Genomic DNA, 20,795 nt, shown 5'->3' with positions numbered 1-20,795 from the left:
GGAAAACATGCAAAACCTAAATTTTATCGAAAGAAGATTCCTGAGTGGTCTAGGTTTAGTAGAAACTCAAGTAGTATGGTGAAAAACTGATACATATTTAAATTTTAAGTGTTGGCTTTGAATCGTGATAGAGGCCTTCAGCTGCCCCCCTTTTGACTCAGACTTTTTAGTTGCGTTTTTCTTTCCCATTTGTCTCTTGGCTCAGGCATTGGACCTTGAGGGCAGAGCATCCCCTGATGGGAACCAAAACTACCCCCTGAACCAGTAAGGACTGCCCTGAGCTTCTAAGCCCCGCCTTGTGACTGAGCCCATGACCGCCTCCATATGACCCTCACTGCCTGCCTGCGCGCGCACACCCACCTTTGCCCTATATTTTCTTTATATAAACCTGGAAGTAGTTTCAGTTCTTTGGAGATGGTCTTTGAGAGGCTAGTCCACAGTCTTCTTGCTCTTGGCCTTCCTTTCTTATTTCGCCACCGTTGCCCAGCTATGATTTAATATTTGTCTTTTTAGCTTCCGTATACAACTTCCTTATTTTTCTTTTACCTTTCTAATGGCTGCCTATTAGTTATTTTCCTCCTCAGTATTGTTTTATTGAGAAAAGTTTTGTAAAAGGAAAAAAGTTGAGGGACTCCTGGGTGGCTCAGTCGGTTAAGCGTCTGTCTTTGGCTCAGGTCATGAACCCAGGATCTTGGGATGGGGTCCTTCACAGGGCACCTTGCTCAGTGGGGAGCCTGCTTCTCCCTCTGCCTGCTGCTCCCCCTGCTTGTGCTCCCTAACTCTCTCCCTCTGACAAATAAATACATGATTTAAAAAAAAAAAAAGGCAAAAAAAAGCACAAAAAACTCAAATTGTAGAATAGTGAATATCCACACTTACCCTCCACCTAGATTTCAGTTTTGTTACCATTTTTCTGTATTTCTTTATCTCTCACTCTGTGTATATATACATGTGTGTGTGTGTCTTTTGTTGCTGTTGAGCCATTTGAAATAAATTGCAAGTGTCATGGCATGAGACCCCAAAATACTTGAACCTGTATATCCGGAGAGTGAAGATATTCTGCATAATCACCATAGATTATCCTCTATTTAGGAAAATTAAGTTGGGTGGCTTGGTGGGTGGCTTGGGTGGCTTGGGTGGCTCAGTCAGTTAAAGTGACTGTCTTTGGCTCAGGTTATGATTTCAGGCTCCTGGGATCGAGCCCTGCATAGGGCTTCCAGCTCCCTGGGGAGCCTGCTTCTCCCTCTCCCTGCTGCTCTTCCTACTTGTTCTCTCTTTCTCTGTATCTCTGTCAAATAAATAAATAAAATCTTAAAAAAATAAAATTAATAGAATAAAAATTAAAAGATAAAATTAACAATGATAAAATAAAATTGTCTAGTCTATAAAGTAAGTTTTTACTGGTATCCCACTAATAAACCTTTTCAGCTTTTTTTTTTTTTTTTTTTTTTTTAAAGTAAGCTCCATGCCCAGTATGGATCCCAATGCAGGGCTTGAACTCACAACCCTGAGATCAAGACCTGAGCTGAGATCAAGAGTCAGGTGCTTAACTGACAGAGCCACCCAGGTGCCCTACTTTTTAGTTGTTTTTATTTGAACTGCAGTCTACTTAAGATTTTCATGCACATTATTGGTTATTACATGTCTTGAATAGACTACCCTCACCCCCATCTACTTTATTTATGAATCTTTTTTTTCCATTCTTTTTAGCAGCTAGGCCAATTTTCTTATAGAGTGTTTCACACTCGATTTGCCTGTTAAGGTCTTTTGAAAATTTCTTTCTGTATGCTGTTGGAGGGCAGCATTAATTATAGGAGAACTTACCAACTCCAGTGGCATGGGTGCTGTGAATGGGTTATGGGTCCTATGTTTAATCCTTTAAGTTCTTTTTTTTTTTTTTTAAGATTTATTTCTTAATCTTAAGAGAGAGAGAGCATGAGTGGAAGGGGTAGAGGGTGAATCTCAAGTAGACTCTGCTCTGAGCATGGAGCCCCATGCAGAGCTCAATCAGTGATCATGAGGTCATGACCTGAACTGAAACTAGGAGTTGGATGCTTAACCAACTGTGCCATGCAGGAACCCCTAATCCTCTAAGTTCTTTGGCCATCAGTGAATTTTGGGGTCCTGGAAGCCTATGAGCCCCTTAACCTCTGCTGTGAGCACTGTTAGTTTATACGGGTAGGTTGGTACCATGATATGAAAGAACAGTGACTGCCATCTTCAGCCCTTTTTTCTTCTTAGCACTTTCTCTTGTGATCACATTTACTTCTATGGTTTTAACAGTTGCTGGTGTAGTGATGTTTTCTTTTCCAAATTCCATTTGTTTTATTTCCTTTGGTTCATCTTCTTCTGGCTATCTAGTAGCCCCTTCAGAATCACCAGGTCCAAAATGAAATGATTCTGCTTGTGAGCTGGCTCGTTGTCAGCATTCTTTATGGAGGCGGGGAGTGTAGAAGGGATAGTGTCAGTGGCCTTACTTTCACTGAGAGAACACTCTGTGAGAAACCTCAGTCATCTTCAGCTGCTTCTCTGGCTGTTGAGCCCTCTCTCATACAAACACACAGATGTGCATACACATTTACGCATCAAGTATTTCTTTAATGCCTTCAGTGTGCCCATTTGGCTACGGTAGATGAGTCTATCTCTGGAATGCATCTTACATACATTCTTCCCATTCTTAACTATATTTACCCTGATTTTGGTCCTTATCAACCTTTTCCAGAGTTTTTACACTATTTCCCCAACCTCTGCTTTTAAATCCTCTAATCCATCCTGTACACTGTCTGCTTGTTGGGAGTACCCGTTCAATCATAGGTTTCTCTTGTTTGAAAACTTCTGATGGTTTCCCATTCATTATACAGGAAAATGCCAACTTATTAGCATACCGTATAAGACTATGCTAATTCTACTTTGCTCTTTTTGTGTTATTTCATGTCTCGTGTTCCAGCTATGTAAGTCTTCTGCTAATTTCATGAATATAGCATAGATTTTAATCTTCAGACTTCGTCCATATATTTCTGGTGTCCATAAGACCCTGAGCCTTCTTTTTTGCTTAATGAAATCCTACTCACCTCTCAAGGTCCACTCAGATGTTCCCTTTGAACTTACATACCTGATAGCTTTCTGTCTATTCCTCCCACCAGAGCCAAAACCTTTCCATTCTTGATCTGATGTACTTTGCATATACATATGTGGTACTGCTTATCAGATTGTGTCCCTTGCTGGTGTGCCTCTCAGTGTAAAGGTTCACAAGGGAAAGGATCATCTTGCTCTTCCTATTGTTCCTAGAGCCCAACTCAAGGCCTGGCACACAGCACATGCACAAAGGAGAGTCTGGCATTACTTGTTATATTATCTTCTGTAGCAAGTAAATTTGATTTGAGATTCAAGAATTCTCCTAGGAGACAATATTTTATTTTTAAAAATTTTTTAAGGATTTTATTTGACAAAGAGAGCACAAGTAGGGGGAGGGGCAGAAGGAGAGGGAGAAGCAGGCTTTTTGCAGAGTAGGGAGCCTGATGGGGGGGCTCGATCCCAGGACCCTGGGATCATGACTTGAGCTGAAGTCAGCCAGTTAACCAACTGAGCCACCCAGGCACCTGGAAGATAATATTTTATATTAACAATTTGGTTTATACGACATATTTGCTAATGATTGCTTTCTGTGTAATATAATCCTGAATTATTTGTTTTAAACTTAACACTCAGATGCCTTATGTCTTAAAGTATTACCACAGATATAGTTGTTTTAATTGAAATAACTTCTGAGCCATACAAATTTGCCATATAGGAGTTTTGGAAATTTTATCATTTTAGAGCCTTTGAATTAGTAAATGTTTATCTGGAATTGGAATTCTGAATGGACATAGTATAACATGAAAGACTGATTTTTAGAGAAAGAGATACATTGATCAGTTTTTAAGAAAACCCGAATAAAGGCAGTTTTCCAAACGAATGAAGGCAAAAAAAGAAACTTGTCAAATTTCCATGTTGAAAGGGAATCCTGAACTTCAATGAGGAGACCATTATTGTATTTTAGTGATGTTTAGAGAATGAGTAGATGGAACGTTTGACAGATGAAGACATTAAGAGGGTGCTAGTACTATTTGACATTTTTCATTAATAAGGGGAATACCAAATAGAGTAACTTGTGTTACAGGTTTTTAATATTTCAGAATTATTTTAAACGTCTTTTATTGTTTAAACAAAAAAATTCCTGATAATTAAAGATATTATGGTTGAATATTGATATATAAAGATACTATGATTGATATTATGGTTGAACTGTTAATGAACGAAATGGCGTGGTATCTGGGTTTTGTTTCAAAATAATCAAGAGGAGGATAGGCTGTGGAAATAAGACTGGCCATATGTTGATGATTGTTGAAGCCATGTGACAGATACATAGGATATCACTGTCATTTATTTTTTTGTTCAGTTTTGGAAAATTTCATGATAAAAAAATTTAAAATATTATGGTATTTTATAACAAAGGAAAGAGTTCTCCAGTAAAGAATCATTACTATTAGGCTGGCTGAATACTGAGTTCATAATATTGAATAACTCAGAATGATACCAATGTAAACCTGAGTGATCTTTTTTGGTTTTTGTTTTTCCAGTTTTTAAAAATTCCATATAGTTATGTTTTCCCCTGTGGGATGCGGAAGCCTCTTAATCTGTTAAGCCTAATCATCCCATATCAAAAGAAAGGGGTAGGATATTGATTTATGTCCACATCTTGAAAAAAAATTTGTTGGTAAGACTTGGGTTGTCGTATTGTTTGAAGGATAACTTATTGATAAAACCTAACTATAAAAACTGGTAATATTGTACCATCTTGGATACTATATCTCTGATGATTTCATTATTTGAGTTCTATTCTTAAGATTTGGATAAGGAAGTTTGACCAATTCATAGAATAGTTTGTCTTCTTAAAGGATGTGAGAGAAAGTGTTCAGAGATTGTTCTGCCTTTTGTCTTTTCTTCCTTCTCTGTCTCCCTTTTCCCCTTCTTGCCTTGAGTTTTTTTCTAGACACCAATAAGGTCATCTTTGTGCTACTTCCTTTAATTTGGTAACATATATATAGGCTCAAGTCTTTTCAGTCTGAAAGTACTATAGTAGTTTCTCTCCTTTAGGGCATCTCCCTTTTGAACTTCTCAGATATTTTCATTTTTGGTTGGAGTTTTTCTTTCTGTCGAAGAGTCGTTTGTGAGCTGAAGGACCTTCTGAGATCTGCCCAAGTCTTGTTCTTCGTAGTTTGGTCCTCACCATCAGCAAGCTCAGAACCTCAAGACTTCTCCTTGATTCAGCCTCCTTGATCTTCACTATTTGTTAACTTGGTCCTGCCAACTCCTTCAATAGAATGACTGTCACAAAGGTTCCTTCTTTTCTCCAGTCTTATTGTTACCACTCTGTTACAGAGAATGTTGGACTTGGAACTGGAAGATTTCGTCTCAGCTCTGCTGCCAGCTGCTTCCCTAGCTTCTTCATCTTTAAAATGAGGAGGGCTTAACAGGGTCATTTTACACCTGTTTTGGAACTAACATTCTATTATATAAATCCGGATCCCTACTTGCTCACACTTACATTGCTGTCACTTCCTCATTGTTTTTCACACCTCTAATCTCAGTTCTTCCTAATGAGATTAATCTTCATATGTAACTTTCATTGCCTGTGGAGTAAAAGCTTATATTTCCTGGTCTCCATTTATTCATGCCATCATCTCTCTGGTTAGTGGGGTTCTCTCCATCCGTCTTCAGAGTCTTCCTTTTTTTCACCTTCAGAATCAAATTGGTTACTAAATTCTGTCAGTCCTGCCTCAGAAATGTCTTTTGAATCCATATTTGTTCTCTGCTGCCACTGTTCTAATCTAGCTCTTCATCTTCTCTTATCTGGACATTTGACGCAAACTACCAGATGTTTGGTGTGCCACCTTTCTAGTTACCAGAGTTATCTTTCTGAGCGAAGATCAGTTAACTACCTTTTCTGTTCTAAAAACCTTTTGTTCCTCACTGTTGACAATATGAAGCACAAACTTTTTTGCAGGACTCACATAGTCCCTTCCCTTACTTTTTTTTTTTTTTTTTAATCTGACAGAGAGAGATCACAAGTAGGCAGAGAGGGAGAGGGGGAAGCAGGTTCCCCGCTGTGCAGGGAGCCTGATGTGGGGCTCAATCCCAGGTCCTTAAGATCATGACCTGAGCCGAAGGCAGAGGCTTAACCCATTGAGCTACCTAGGCGCTCCCTTTCCCTTACTTTTCTAACCTTGTCTCTTGCTTCTTGTATCATGCCCCACCTTCCAGCCCTGCGAAACAGTAGTAGTTTCTGGAATGTGCCTCTGTTATTTTTCTCATGCTGTACTTCTGTCTGCAATTCTGTGACCCCTTCATGCCTTCCCTGTTTGAGGAGCTTCTCCCTTAAAGGCATCATTCATGGAGTTTACCTTCCCTGAAGCTCGGAGAGAAATGTTAATCTCATCCTCTTTGCGTCTGGTGTGCATACAGCCTGGGTGTGGGGGCATCATATCAGAGTTATACGCATATGTTTTCCACTCACCCAGAATCTCTTTCTAGGTGGATTGGGAACTTCAGGATATCTAGGGTTGTCAGTCTCTAATTTTGTTCATCCTTGGAGTTTGGATGTTGGGACGTACAATATTTACTCAGTAGTTTTTTGTTGGTTGCTGTAAAATAAAATAATAAGTCTCCTCTGTTTTCCATATAAACAGAAAAGCATTTTAACCCTATTAGTTTGAAGACTAAAAATTTTTTTTAAGATTGATTTGGGAGAGAGAGAGAGAACGAGCAGAGGGAGAGGCAGAGGGAGAGGGAGAGAGAAAGATTATTCAAGCAGACTCCCCAGTGCAGAGAGCCAGCCCCACACAGGGCTTGATCCCAGGACTCTCAGATCATAACCTGAGCCGAGATCAAGAGTCAAACACTCATTGGACTGAGCCACCCAGGCACCCCATGAAGATTACAATTTTTATCTCAGCCTTGCTTGAGCTTGAATTTCCTCATCTTATCTTGAAAGATGCTTCTAATTTTTTTTGTCTGTCGTAGATCCTTAAGACCAAAGATGGCCCGGGGCTGATCTGGACGCTTGGTAGTAGAATTGATGGGAGTCAAAAAAGACTTAGGCCTAATGATGATGATAACGGATGGGGTTTTGGCCTACACTTGTACATACAGGCTGCCAAATGGTACTTTACCTTCCTAAAAGTGACTGGAGGCTGGTCACCAAGTTTGGACATTAGTGAATGGCACGAGACTACCATTTCCATTAAACCGGTTCCTAATATTTTATTTAAGAAATGTTCCTGAACATGCTTCTTTAAACTTGAGAAATTCTTTCCTGAATTACATTTAAATTCTACCACTGAGCCTGGTTTCTGTCTGGGACAAAGCTTTCATTTTAAGGCAGCATTTTCTACAACTTGTACAAATATGTGCTGCTTATATTTTCTACTATGCATAGAATTGCTTGCATCATGAGTTTTCCAGAACATAGTGTCTCAGATGGAAAGTTTAATAGAATTGCAGTGTCTTCCAAATTTATTTTTCTATTTTGTTATTACATAATGTTCTTGTTGAATAATTGTTTTTCTTTGTCACTGCTGAGAGGGAAGCCCACATGGTTTTGATATACATTACAGCCATATAGAAGAAGTGTCTTTAAATTTTTAAAAAAGTACATATTAAATATACCCATGTTTATTCTACAAAGTTACATGTTTTTGATTCTCCTGGATTTATTTAGTAACCTTTGATTATTATGAATATGCAGTTACTCTAACCATGGTGTCTAATATGCACTAAAATTTAGACAGTAGTTCCTCTGAAGGCTTTGGAATTGCTTTGTCTGTCTTTATTGCAGTAAATAATAAAGTATTTTATTTTATTATTTATTATTTTAAAATTAACATATAATATATCATTTGTCTCAGGGGTACAGGTTTTTATTTAGAAGTTAAAGTAATTTAGAAATAAGATCGTTTTAAGAAAGAACAAGCGGCCTCAAAAGCCAGGCTATTGTAGCAATGTAGGAAGGGCAGGTGTACCTGCTTTTCAGCCTTGTCACGTAAAAGAACAAATTGTTCCTTTGTGATACTTAATATTATGTGTGCCCGAGACACACCAGCTGTGGGGTATGAATCGTCACTACCACTTGGAGAAAGCTTCTAAGAGGGGCAGCACTCCCAGAGGTTGAGAGCGACAAAGCCTCCCTGTCCCATATGCTAATCTTTGAAGTATTTGTGGTCATTGTGGGGAAGGACGCATCTGCATTTTCCATAACTAAGGTGTTGGCATCTGACCAAAGACTGGCACTGACACAGCACCGTGGTGAAAGTGGTGAAAGTGAATCCCGTGTGCCCTCTGGGATCTGCCACTTCTTCATATGGGAAACCTCCGACGTGCCACCTTATCCATCACTCATCATCTGACTTCATATACAAGAGAAAGGGCCATTAGATAATCTACTTTCTTTCACTCGCAATGTCAAAGCTGCAGATAAAACTTAAGTTTGCAGATCTTCGAGTATTTTGCTAATTTAGCAGATGGAAGTTATATTTAAACTTATTAAGTGAAATAATTACTGGGTTTGTTCCTAGATCCCATCCTGTAATTCAGAGTAAAGGCCTATGTATGCTTCAGTTTATTCTGCTCAAGCTTTCAAATTCCTTTGACAGCCTGGATGTGAAATTCAAAAGTCATTAATGTGATGTGTTAATTTTGCACTTTTTGACTTACTGCAAAAAAAAAAAAACCAAACCCACTTATGGTTTCCATAGCAACAATAACGTATCCAGATTGTGTAATATTCTTTACAGTATTAAAAATAAAACCATGCAATTACATGAGCTTCTGGAGCACTTCATTTAGAGGAACTGGGGATTGAAATATTTGTGTTTTAAAAAATTATGATTTCATTGAAAATTTTGCCAGAGAGCTTATGTAATTTCGTTTTAAGAATTTAACAAATTTCTTAAATATTTAGCAATAGTACTTGGTAGTTAAATTAATTATTAAGTGTGAAATTTGCATTATGAGCATTGTGTTAAACATCTTAGGCATAAGTGCTCTTGCACACATGTTCACATGTACATTTAAGGTTGGGGGTGGGGAACATTTGGCTTTAATTACATTCAGTTACCTGCTGTTGGTACTTCTTAGTGGCTACTGGGTAGGCTGGAAAAAGTCTAGTTTTATGCTTGGAGGAAACAGTATAGAGAAAAAGGAAAAAGTGATCACTTAAGCTTTCCCTAGTTTTGACTTTGCTTTTTAAAACATGTCTAAGATAATACTTTGAAGATACTAAGGATTATTTTAGTAGGTGACTATTTTCAGGGTGTCAAATTATTTTGGCTTTTCTCTTTTTCCCTTTAATTCTAATTTAAAAGACAATATAATATAATATTAGCACTGAAGTTAATTAACATAAGTTCCTACATCTTAACACAACTGATTTTCATTTTTTAAGTAATCTTCAGCGTATAGCTCGATGTATGTATATTTTTATCTGGTATAATGCATGTGTTTTCTCACTAACACATAGTAAACATTTTCCATTTTCTGCTGATGGTCATGATTATCATTTTAATAATTGCAGAACAGTCTATATCCTGTTGATATATCTGGTATGTTTTCTGTTTTTCAAAATGCTCCTTAATGGATATAATTGTCAAACTGATGGTAAGAGAAAGTAACTATAATTCATTTATTTGCCCAAACCCTAGATGATTGTGAAAATCTTCAAAAGGCACATAAAATGTTTTAAAAAGCATATAATAAATAAACCTCTTAAACTGCTTTTTCTGTGGGGCACCTGGGTGGCTCATTTAGTTAGGTGTGTGGCTCTTGATTTCAACTCGGGTCTCGATGTCAGAATCTCAGGGTCGTGAGTTCAAACCCCATGTTGGGCCATGTGCTAGGTGTGGAGCCTACTTAAAAAAACTGCTTTATCTGCTAGTAAATGCACATGGGGAAGATAAGGAATAGGTAAGTAGGACAGATGTGGCACCATTTAGGTGCTATCATTGGAGAAAACGGTCATGACGTGATGAAAATTTGCTGAGGCTCCAATATAATCAAAAGATAAAACTCAGAGGCTTGGATTATATTCCTCTTCTTAGAACCCACAACCTGAACCACATTTCTGACATTTTGTTGTGTCTGGTTCTGGTGTCAATATCCTGAGGATTCTGTGTTGCTGTACTCGTGTGATACTTTTTTTTTTTTTTTTAAAGATTTTATTTATTCATTTGACACAGAGAGAGATCACAAGTTGGGACAGAGGCAGGCAGAGAGGAGGAAGCAGGCTCCCCGCTGAGCAGAGAGCCTGATGTGGGCCTCGATCCCAGGACTCTGAGACCATCACCCGAGTCGAAGGCAGAGGCTTAACACACTGAGCCACCCAGGCGCCCTGATACTACTTTTTTTTTTTTTTTTTTAAAGATTTTATATATTTACTTGAGAGAGAGAGAGAGCACAAACCAGGGAGAGAGGCAGAGGCAGAGAGAGAGGGGAGAAGCTGACTCCGTGTAGGGCGGGGGCGGGGAGCCGGAGGCGGGGCCCAGTCCCAGGGTCTTAGGATCATGACCTGAGCCAAAGGTAGATGCTTAACTGACTGAGCCACCCAGGTGCCCCTCATGCGATACTATATTTTTATGGACTGTATCACCGTTATTGAACTGATGTTTTCCCTTGATTGAGCACCCTGGTAACTACTGGGATTTCGCAGAATCCCTAACCCTGTCTACATTATTTGGAAAATTCACTGTAACACTAGGTTTTTCCTAGAGTTCTTGAGAATGAGATATTGGTGGCTTTCTAAGGCTTTTGGTTGAGGTTTTGAGGCTTTTGAATGTTTCCTATTCTAGATCAGAAGTAGGGTGACCCTTGTGGGTCGATATTCTTCTATAGCCCATCCCTCCTATTAAGTGGTTCTTATCTCTGAAATTACTTTAAACAAATATAGAAGTTTACATCTGTCATTTATTTTTGTAGTTAATGTTTAGAACAGAATGCTTTCATAGATTACAGATAATTAAGACAGGAGTAGAATTATCTTGCAATATGCTCATATTTATGCTTGTTTACTGTTTGAAAGTAGTGCTGTGTTTAGTATCCTGTTTCAATTTTGAATTTTGTGATTTGGCTCTGTCTACTGTTTTCATCGTAACATGAATTTTTTTGGTATTTCATATTTCTGTAGTTTTAATATTATCAGAAGCAGTAAGCAGTACATGCCTAGTTAGAGTGTTAATATTTCACCGAGAAGCCAGTGTATACTTATTGTTTTTGTAGTTATGATTTTGAATCTGAAAATAATGTTTAGAAAAAATAAATTTTTTTTGTTTTTATGCAGAAAAGATGAAAAGGAATATGCACTGAAGCAAATTGAAGGCACAGGAATATCCATGTCGGCTTGCAGAGAGATTGCAGTAAGTGGATATCAATATGTTATTTATTTTGTTATTGATGTTGGATGATGAATGGTATTAATATGAAATAGTTTCATTGATGTATTCCATCTATTTCAAAGATGTCGATTAGTTCAATGATATTTTATAGAAGATGAGAAAAGCTGCATAAATTTTTTAATTACTTGAAAGGCACCTTTAAACATTCTTTTAATGATATTTAGGATTTATAATCTTAGGAATACTGAACTACAAGATGATTTAATTAGTGTAAATTATGAATTAACATAATTAATAATATAATTAACCAATAGAACTTTTTATTAATACAATTCATTGTTAAGAAAATAATAATTTTATTCTTGTAGTTTTGGGACTGATCTATGCCTACAGAGAAAGGGTGATATTAGATATTATGCATATTAAATATATATTTTTTGAAATATATGCTTTAATACTAGATTTTACTGAGTGCTAGAAAAATAGGGCTATCATTATAATAATAAGATAAATCCTTAAAGAAAGATCATTTTTTTGTCTTTATATGACATACTTGTGCATTTAAGAAATGATTGTCTAGGGACACCTGGGTGGCTCAGTGGGTTAAAGCCTCTGCTTTCGGCTCAGGTCATGATCCCAGGATCCTGGGATCGAGCCCCGTATCGGGCTCTCTGCTCAGCAGGCAGCCTGCTCCCCCCACCCCTTGTGATCTCTGTCTGTCAAATAAATAAAATCTTAAAAAATAAATGATTGTCTATAACAGTAGCTGACGCTTACTGAGTATTTATTAGGTTTACTAAGTGCTTTCAAGACTTAATTTACTTTCACAACAGTCATATGAAATAAGTACTTTTAATATCCCCTTTTAACATTATCAGTAAACAGAGGCAAAGCCATAATTATGGCTTTGAAGGCTTACCATTCATTATATTACCTCATTTTAGTCCGGTTTCTTATTTTAGTTCTTTAGTTTCTTTTTGGGGTTTTATCATGATATCAGATCTATTAGGGATTTCTGTCTCTAAATTGTTAAATATTTATATTATCTGTATCCATTAGGTGTTTCAGTTTCTAATTTGGTAACTCTCCACGTATTGTTCCCAGTTCCATTTTCTGCCTCACCCACATGGAAGGACTCCATCACCACTCAGTCAGAGAAAATGTGTTGTGCAAAGAGCACAGGAGCAGGAAATATGTAGACCTGAGTGTCTGTTGGCCTGAGTGGCTTACTAGCCACTAATGCTGGTTTCTTTATTTGTGAAATAAGGGAACTATAAAGTCTCTTCTAGTCATAAATTCTTTGCTTTCAGAATGGGAGCTCCTCTGTAGACTGTGCACACTTTAAGGAGTAGAGATTTTGTCTTTTTATCCCCAGTTCCTATGTGCCTGGCACATAGCTGATGGTCCATAAATGTTTGTTGAATTAATAAGTGAATAAAAAGAACAAAAAAAAATTCTACTAGCAGTCCATGATCCTAAGTTTGCTTTAGAATATAAATACGTTGTTTAAAAAACTTCAGCTTGGCAGCTTTCTATTAAGCATTTGGTAAGTGATTTTTAGTTCCCTAAAATTCTTAAACATATTATCTCAACCAATATGACTATAGTGTGCAATTTTGCTCTTTCAGAGTACAATCATTTAGTATAGTATTAATTCACTTTCTATGAGTTAATTGGGAGAGAAAAGCTGATTTTTTTTAAAGAGGTTTTTTTTTGTTTTGTTTTGTTTTGTTTTTTTTTTAAAGATTCTATTTATTTGAGAGAGAGAATGAGAGAGAGAAAGCACGAAAAGTGGAGGGTCAGAGGGAGAAGCAGATTCCCTGCTGAGCAGGGAGTCTGAGGTGGGACTCGATCCCAGGACTCTAGGATCATGACCTGAGCCAAAGGCAGTTGCTTAACCAACTGAGCCACCAGGGGACCCAAGGGAAAAAAAAAAAGAAGCTGATGTTTAAGGTATTAGTTATTAGGAAATGAAAGCCTAGTTGTAGATGTTGTTTTTGAAACAGAGACTTCTCTATAATGAGGAATCCATGGATTCCCTTTTCTCTATATCCTCACTAGCATTTGTTATCTCTTGTCTTTTGATGATAGTCATATATAGGTGTGAAGTGATACCTCATTGTGGTTTTGATTTGCATTTCTTTGATGATTAGTAACGTTGAGCTCCTTTTATGTACCTGTTGACCATTTGTTTTCTTTGGAAAAATGTCTATTCAGTTCCTCTGCCTATTTTTTTAAATTGGATTTTCTTTTTAAACTATTGAGTTGTATGAGTTTCTGATATATTTTGGATATTCTTTTTTTTTCTTTTAAAATGTTTTATTTATTTATTTGAGAGAGTAAGCAAGCATGGGGGGAGTAGGTGGGGCAGAGGGAGAAGCAGACTCCTTGCTGAGCAGAAAGCCCGATGCAGGGCTTGATCCCAGGATTATGGGATTATGACCCGAGCCAAGAACAGGTGCTTAAGTGACTGAGCCATGCAGGCTCCCCTTTATTTTGGATATTAACCTTTTATCAGATATATGGTTTGCAAATATTTTCTCCCATTCTGTAAGTTGCCTTTTCATTTTGTTTATTTTGCTGTGCAGAAGCTGGAAAAGCATGACCCATTCACAGTCTTCATAGTTTTATTGAGAATTTGCTTAATAGATGTTTAGAAAGTACGCAGTTTCTAGATTGATTAGTAATTTATCACTACCTGAATGACCTAGCCCCAGTGTGATAGCGATTTTGATGTAAATTGAGCATGGATGTTCTTATGTAGTGGCTAAGTGAATACATACTTCTTTGTACCTTTCAAGCCTGCTAACACAGTTTTGTAATTATTGCTTTATGTAGTTGTTTTTTAGATCATATACAAGAAAAAAAGTTACAAACAAAAATACATTTATGCTCTTTTTTTTAAACCCATGTTTTTACCTTTACCAGTACCCTTTATTTTTTGTGTAGATAAATTACTGTCTGTAGTCCTTTCATTTTACCTGAAGGTCTCCAGTTAGTATATTTTTATAAAACGGATCTGCTAGTGATGAATTGTCTCAGCTTTTGTATTTGGGAATGTCTTACTTCTTTTTTCTTTCCTCACTGGCTCTCCTTTGATTTTGCAGGATAGTTTTGCTGGATATAGAATTATTTGACAGTGTTTTTCTTTTATCACTTTGACTATATTAATCCACTGCTTTCCGGCCTCCCTGGTTTCTGATGGGAAGTTAGTTGTTAAATTTATGAGAATCTCTTGTACACAAGGAGTTTTTTTCCTGCTACTTTCAAGATTCCTTTCTTTTTTCTCCTTTGACAATTTGACTATATGTGTGTAAGTGTGGATCCTATTTGGAATTTGTTGTGTTCTTGGATGTATAGGTTAATATTTTTCAATAAAATTTGGAAAATATTCCACCATCATTTCTTCAGATACTGTTTCTGCCCCTTTCTCTTGTTTTCTCCTGAGACCCCAACATGCACATGTTTATAGGCTTGATGATGTTCCACAGGTCTCAGAGACTCTGCTTATTTTTCCTAATTATTATTTTTTTCTATTTGTTGTAGACAGGATACTTTCAATTCCCTACCTTCAAGTTTGCTGATTCTTTGTTCTGCCAACTCAGATATGCTGCTGAAATTTTAATTTTCGTTGTTGTACTTTTCAACTCCAAAATTACTATGTGTTTCTTTTAATAGGCTTTATTTTTTAGAGTAGTTTTAAGTTTACAGCAAAATTGAGTAGAAAGTCTATAGAGATTTCTCATATATTCTCTCCTCCACCTATCATAGCCTACCTCATTATCAACATCCCCTACCAGAGTGGTACAATTGTTATAAATGATGAACCTATGTTGATACCCCAAATCCATAGTTAACATTAGGTTTCACTATTGGTATTGTATATTCTTTGGGTTTAGTCAATATTTATGACAGGTATCTGTCATTATTGTATCATGCAGAATATTTCCCCTGCCTTAAAAATCCCTTATGCTCTGCATATTTATCTTATATGCCTTCCCACCCTGCTTGGCCCCTGACAACCATTGATCCTTTTACTGTTTCCATAGTTTTATCTTTTCCAGAATGTCCTGTAGTTGGAATCATACAGTATGTGTCCTTTTCAGATTGGCTTCTTTTACTTAGTGATGGACATTTCAGATTCCTTCATGTCTTTTATGACTTGATAGCCCATTTCTTTTTAGCACTAAATAGTATTCCATTGTCTGGGTGTACTGTAGTGCATTTGTCTATTCATCTACTGAAGTACATTTTGGTTGCTTCCAAGTTTTGGCAATTATGAATAAAGCTGCTATGAACAGTGCATGCGTATATGGACATATGGATGTTTTTGTGGACATAACTTTCAGCTCTTTTGGGTAAACACCAAGGAGTACAATTGTTGGATTGTATGGTAGAAATATGTGTACTTTGGAAGAAACCACCAAACCATCTTCCAAAGTGACTGTACGGTTTTGTAATCCCACTAGCAATGAATGAAAGTTCCTGTTGCTCTACATTTATTGTATCTATCATTTGTTTTTGTCAGTGTTCTGGATATTAGCTGTTCTAATAAGTATCTTTTTGCTGTTTAATTTGGGACTCTGCTTTAGCTTTCATATCCTGCTTGTATAGCCTTAATGGGTGAGAAATTGGAGCCTTTTTTATCTGTTTCCTGGACATGCCCACAGTTTTGTACATGGGAATAGTTACAGTATATTTTTTTTCTAGTTGCACTCTTTCCTACCTGGTTCCATTTATAGAAAATTCTGGAAAATGCAAACTAATCTATGGTGGTAGATAATAGATCAGTGTTTGCTTGAGGGTGAGAATAGAAATGAAAATATTACAAAGGAGTATGAGGAATCTTTGGAGAAGATGTAAGTCTTCATCATATTAATTGTCATGGTGGTTTCCTGGGTGTGCAGCTATGTCGAGACTCATAAATGGTATGCTTTAAATTTGTGCAGGTTATTGCACATTAATTATGTCTCAGTAAATCTGGAGTAGTAAATCAGTAAATCAGTAAAGTGGTATAGGTTTAGTGGATAAAGGGTCTATAAATGAAGAATTTTTAAAAATCAGTGGGTCATAGCCCAGCTGGAAGGATAGACCATCAATAGGAAATGGGATACTTAGTTTATCCTCGGAAACTGCAGTGAGAAAAGAAATGTTGATGTCAACATATGTCAGTTTGCTAGGGAGATGATGAGGTAGTTACATTCTTGTGTGCCTCTTTTTTGTAGGTGTGGTGTTAAGTGATGAGCATTTGAGGTAATTGATGAAGGATATGTGAAAATTTGCTGATCAAAGATAAGATTATAGAAGCATTGTAGTCCACCTAAAGGAGGAGATGAGTCATGGGACCAGTCTGCATGACTGTATGGTTCTTTTCATTAGCAACCCTGTGTGAGAAGGCAGATTTGGATTTTTCTGTTTGATATGGTAGAAGGACAGAGAGTGTAAAGTGAGTGAAGAGGGACTGGACTGTAGATCCAAGAGAATGTAGACAACTCCATAAACCACCCCCCTACCCCCGATGCGAGGCTCCATCCCAGGACCCCAGGATCATGACCTGAACTGCTTAACCAACTGAGCCACTTAGGTGCCCAGAGTCTGTGACTCTTGATCTCAGCGTTGTGAGTTCAAGCCCCATGTTGGGTGTAGAGATTACTTAAAAATGAAATAAATTTCTCTCTCTCTCTCTCAAACTCCTGAGTGTGTATGTATGTGTGTGTGTATGTGTGTGTGTGTGTGTATATATATATACACGCTTCTATTTCTTACATATATATATATATATATATTCTATTTCTTACATATATATATATATATATGTAAGACTCCTGAGTACTCTTCAAAAAACAGAGCTGTTCCTAAAGAAAGTGAAGACAGACCGAAAGGACAATTAGTCAGGGAAGCAGGGCAGAGGCATAGGCCTGAGGAGGGAAGAGAAATAGAGAAAACCTGACTTCCTGTCATTCTTGCTATTTTCTTGACTGCTGGTTTTCATTTGCCATTTCCTCATTCACCTCTGCACAGCTTTTTTTTTTTTTTTAAAGATTTTATTTATTTATTTGACAAAGGGACAGAGATCACAAGTACACAGAGAGGCAGATAGAGAGGGAGGGGGAAGCAGGCTCTCCGCTGAGCAGAGAGCCCGATGCGGGGCTCGATCCCAGGACCCTGGGACCATGACCTGAGCCAAAAGCAGAGGCTTTAACCCACTGAGCCAACCAGGTGCCCCTACCTCTGCACAGTTTTGTCCAGACTCTATGTAACTGCCAGCACCCAGCAGCGATGATTCCATGGTGACAGGTGACAGATGGCATCAGCTGTAATGTACTGTCCCTTGCAGTTTTTCTGCATAGCACAGAGTGGACAGGATGGAATGGCAGTTAACAGACTTGCCACCATTTCTTCACCTCTCTTGCCACTATGGGGGTATAACAGGCCACTATGTAAACTTCGGTGGAATGCCTGGAACTTTCCCCTGTCATCAAAGAATAAGCTTTTGCTTTTTTAAATGTGTGAAATGCAATTGATAAAATGTACATTTGCTGTGGATTCCTTGAGAAGAACTTTAAAATGTCTGTGGAAGGTTCCAATTCTTACTAATATATTTCTTTTTATCAACCTTAAAACTATTTTGTTAAAGTTTCTTATATTGAAGGTTGAGAAATACCTGTTTATTCTTATCAAGATTAATCATATCCTCTCAATTGCTTTTATGTTGCATGGAATACAAGTTTTTTATTATATATGTGTCCAACTTTATAGAGTTGTATAGATTTGTGGAAATAGATGTGTAATTCAGGTATTTTACCCTTTCTATGAAGGAGACAAAATCAAACTATAATATTAAGTTTTTGTGAAAACCACTAAGAGTAGAAAAGTTTTTTTTCTAGTAGACTTTTAACATGATTATTTAATAATTATTTTTATATAATGATAACTGTATAAAAAGTTTGGCATGGTTTTAGGAGACAAGAACTAAATGAATTATGTATGAAATTGCCTTTGAGCAAAATCTGTTCTTTGGTATGGTCCTTGTGTTCTCCTTAGAAACAAACGAAAGTTTACTTTTGGGACTGAAGACTCAGCATAAATTTTTTTTTTCCTTTTTAAAATGTGGTTTTTTTTTTAATTGATTGAATAGTGATATTTACTACTTTCCTCATATATATGTAAAATATATTTAGCTTTCTTGGCAAAATAAATATATTCTTACAATGAAAAACAGAATCTTGTATGAGTTGGGGATAGGGTTCGGGATTATTTTAGGATGAATCTGGGAAATGGATATAGTGTCAGTTCATAGGGAGGAACCATGCTAATAGCACTTTTCATTTCCTTTCAAGAGCTGAGAAGGTATAAGGGAGAGGTAAGAGGAGTCACAAGCAGATTCTTCAGTCTTGTGGTGGATCTGTCTGCCTTACTATATATGTTAGGTCACGAGTCTCTTCTAATTTATCATTGTGTGTGTGTGTATCTGTGTGTGTGTGCTTCTATTTCAAGCCACTTTGTTCCTTCTGAGAAGACTCGCAGTAAATCTTTGTATTCTCAGAAGCTGACTTAAATACCTATTGTTGGGGCTTCTGGGTGGCTCAGATGGTTGAGTATCTGCCTTTGGCTCAGGTCATGATCCCGGGGTCCTGGGATCGGGTCCCACATCGGGTTCCCTGCTCAGCGGGGAGCCTGCTTCTCCCTCTTCCTCTGCTGCTTGCTCTGCTTGTGCACTCTTGTTCTCTCTGTGAAATAAATAAATAAAATCTTTTAAAAAAAGAATTAATAAATACCTATTGTTTCCAGTGCTAGAAAAGTGGTGGGTCATGTAGGTTTCTGAGTTGGTTTTTTTTTAATGGTTTCTGAGTTTTTTTAATAAAGGTAACTAAGGTGAGAAGGAACAGTTTTGGAAAAGATAAAATTGGTTTTCCTCACCACTTTTGTGTGTATGTTTGTGTGTATGTGTGTGTGTGTGTGTGTTATGGTGAGGGAAGATGGATTGGTGTGGGAACATGGGTCATATATGTAACTGAAAACTCACCCACTTTTCAGTCTTCTTGTTTAGGAGAATAGACTAGTTGGTTGGAAGCAGTGCCTTTAGGGGCCTGTGGTTTCTGTAGTTCCTTTCTGTCTGTGAAGAATGGGTGTGTAATTGGAAGAGTTGGCTTTTTGCTGTATCAGGATCCTCCCTACTAAATAAATCAAATAAATTAGTTATTTCAATTCTAAAAATATAAAATGATTAATTTCATCTTCCTGCTCTAATTAGATTAGATTTAATTGACTGTTCCCTATTTTTTTAGTGTTGCTTCTTTTTCTCTTAAATAATATTGAATCAAAATTATACTAATGATGTTATGTAGAGTAAAGGACTGAAAATAAATCTGATAGTGGTATGAAAAGGGCTTCTTTTACAGCCTGAGTGTAAATGTACAGTAAATGGTTCTTGTTACTATTATTATTATTATTATTATTGACAGTAACAACTTTTTCCTATTTAAACTCTAATCAAAGAAAATATAATTTTTAGTTGAAATTGTTTTCACTGGTCAAAGTAAATTATTTTTAAGGCTCTATACATTTAATTTTTGAAGCATATTATAGAAGATACTAAATTATAAAATTTAACTTAAATTTGGTAACTTAGATTCAGAATAAGAGATCAAAGTAGGAAAACTTCAAAAACTTTTTTTAAAAATATGGCTTTGGCTTCAGATTGTAAACTGAGAAAGAATATGGACTTTTGATTCAGAAAGACTTGGAGTCATATCTGCACTTCACCATCACTTCTGTATGTCTTGGGCATGTTGCTCTTCAACGACCCATTTTCTAGGTAGCTGTAGAAATGAAGCTATTTTAATTAAATTAATTAATACTGATGTATAATCAGGATTTAAAAATGAAGCTATTTGAGCAGGGAGTCGGGTTATGTCTTGAGTTGCCTCTAGGGCTCGCATTTCCAAGGAAGCTGGCCATGGAGCTGCCCACAGATTGCCCAGATTTCTCAGATTCTCTGAGCCTCTGAGTCTCTTGCTTATGTTCCAGGTCATTCTCAGCTGTACCTTGGAACCAGAATATCAGCTAAATCACACGAAATACTTGGACAAATACTTTTTTCCAGATATGTTCAAGAATCTTAACAGTTCTTAGGAACGGGAGGAGTTGCCTGTGAGAGCAGAGTCTGACCTTAGCATATATTTAGTGATGTAAACTACATGGGCCTCTAAGCTCTTGGGTTAAAATATGGCTAATTTCTAATTATGTTTCTAGTTCATCCTTCAGACTACTTATTCTGATTTATTTGGATTTGGAATTAAGCATCCAATCTCTCTCTCTCTCTTTTTTTTTTTTTTGGCCTAATAAAAATTATTCATAACCCAACTATTG

At 36.9% G+C, this 20,795-nt stretch overlaps 1 protein-coding gene across 2 annotated transcripts in view; it reads left to right on the top strand.

Annotated features, from left to right (window-relative positions):
* CDK19 (cyclin dependent kinase 19) overlaps positions 1-20,795 on the top strand; it is a 168,223-nt gene that overhangs the window by 52,485 nt on the left and 94,943 nt on the right. For both annotated transcript variants that reach the window (XM_059401207.1, XM_059401208.1), the window contains one exon: positions 11,369-11,444. In XM_059401207.1, the coding sequence (XP_059257190.1) occupies positions 11,369-11,444 (76 nt within the window). The remainder of the gene's footprint in view (positions 1-11,368; positions 11,445-20,795) is intronic.

Source organism: Mustela nigripes, chromosome 5 (assembly GCF_022355385.1).
Source record: "Mustela nigripes isolate SB6536 chromosome 5, MUSNIG.SB6536, whole genome shotgun sequence".
Classification (NCBI taxonomy): Eukaryota; Metazoa; Chordata; class Mammalia; order Carnivora; family Mustelidae; genus Mustela; species Mustela nigripes.
Note: the sequence above shows the minus strand (reverse complement) of the source record. Positions and strands in the feature narration are given on the sequence as shown.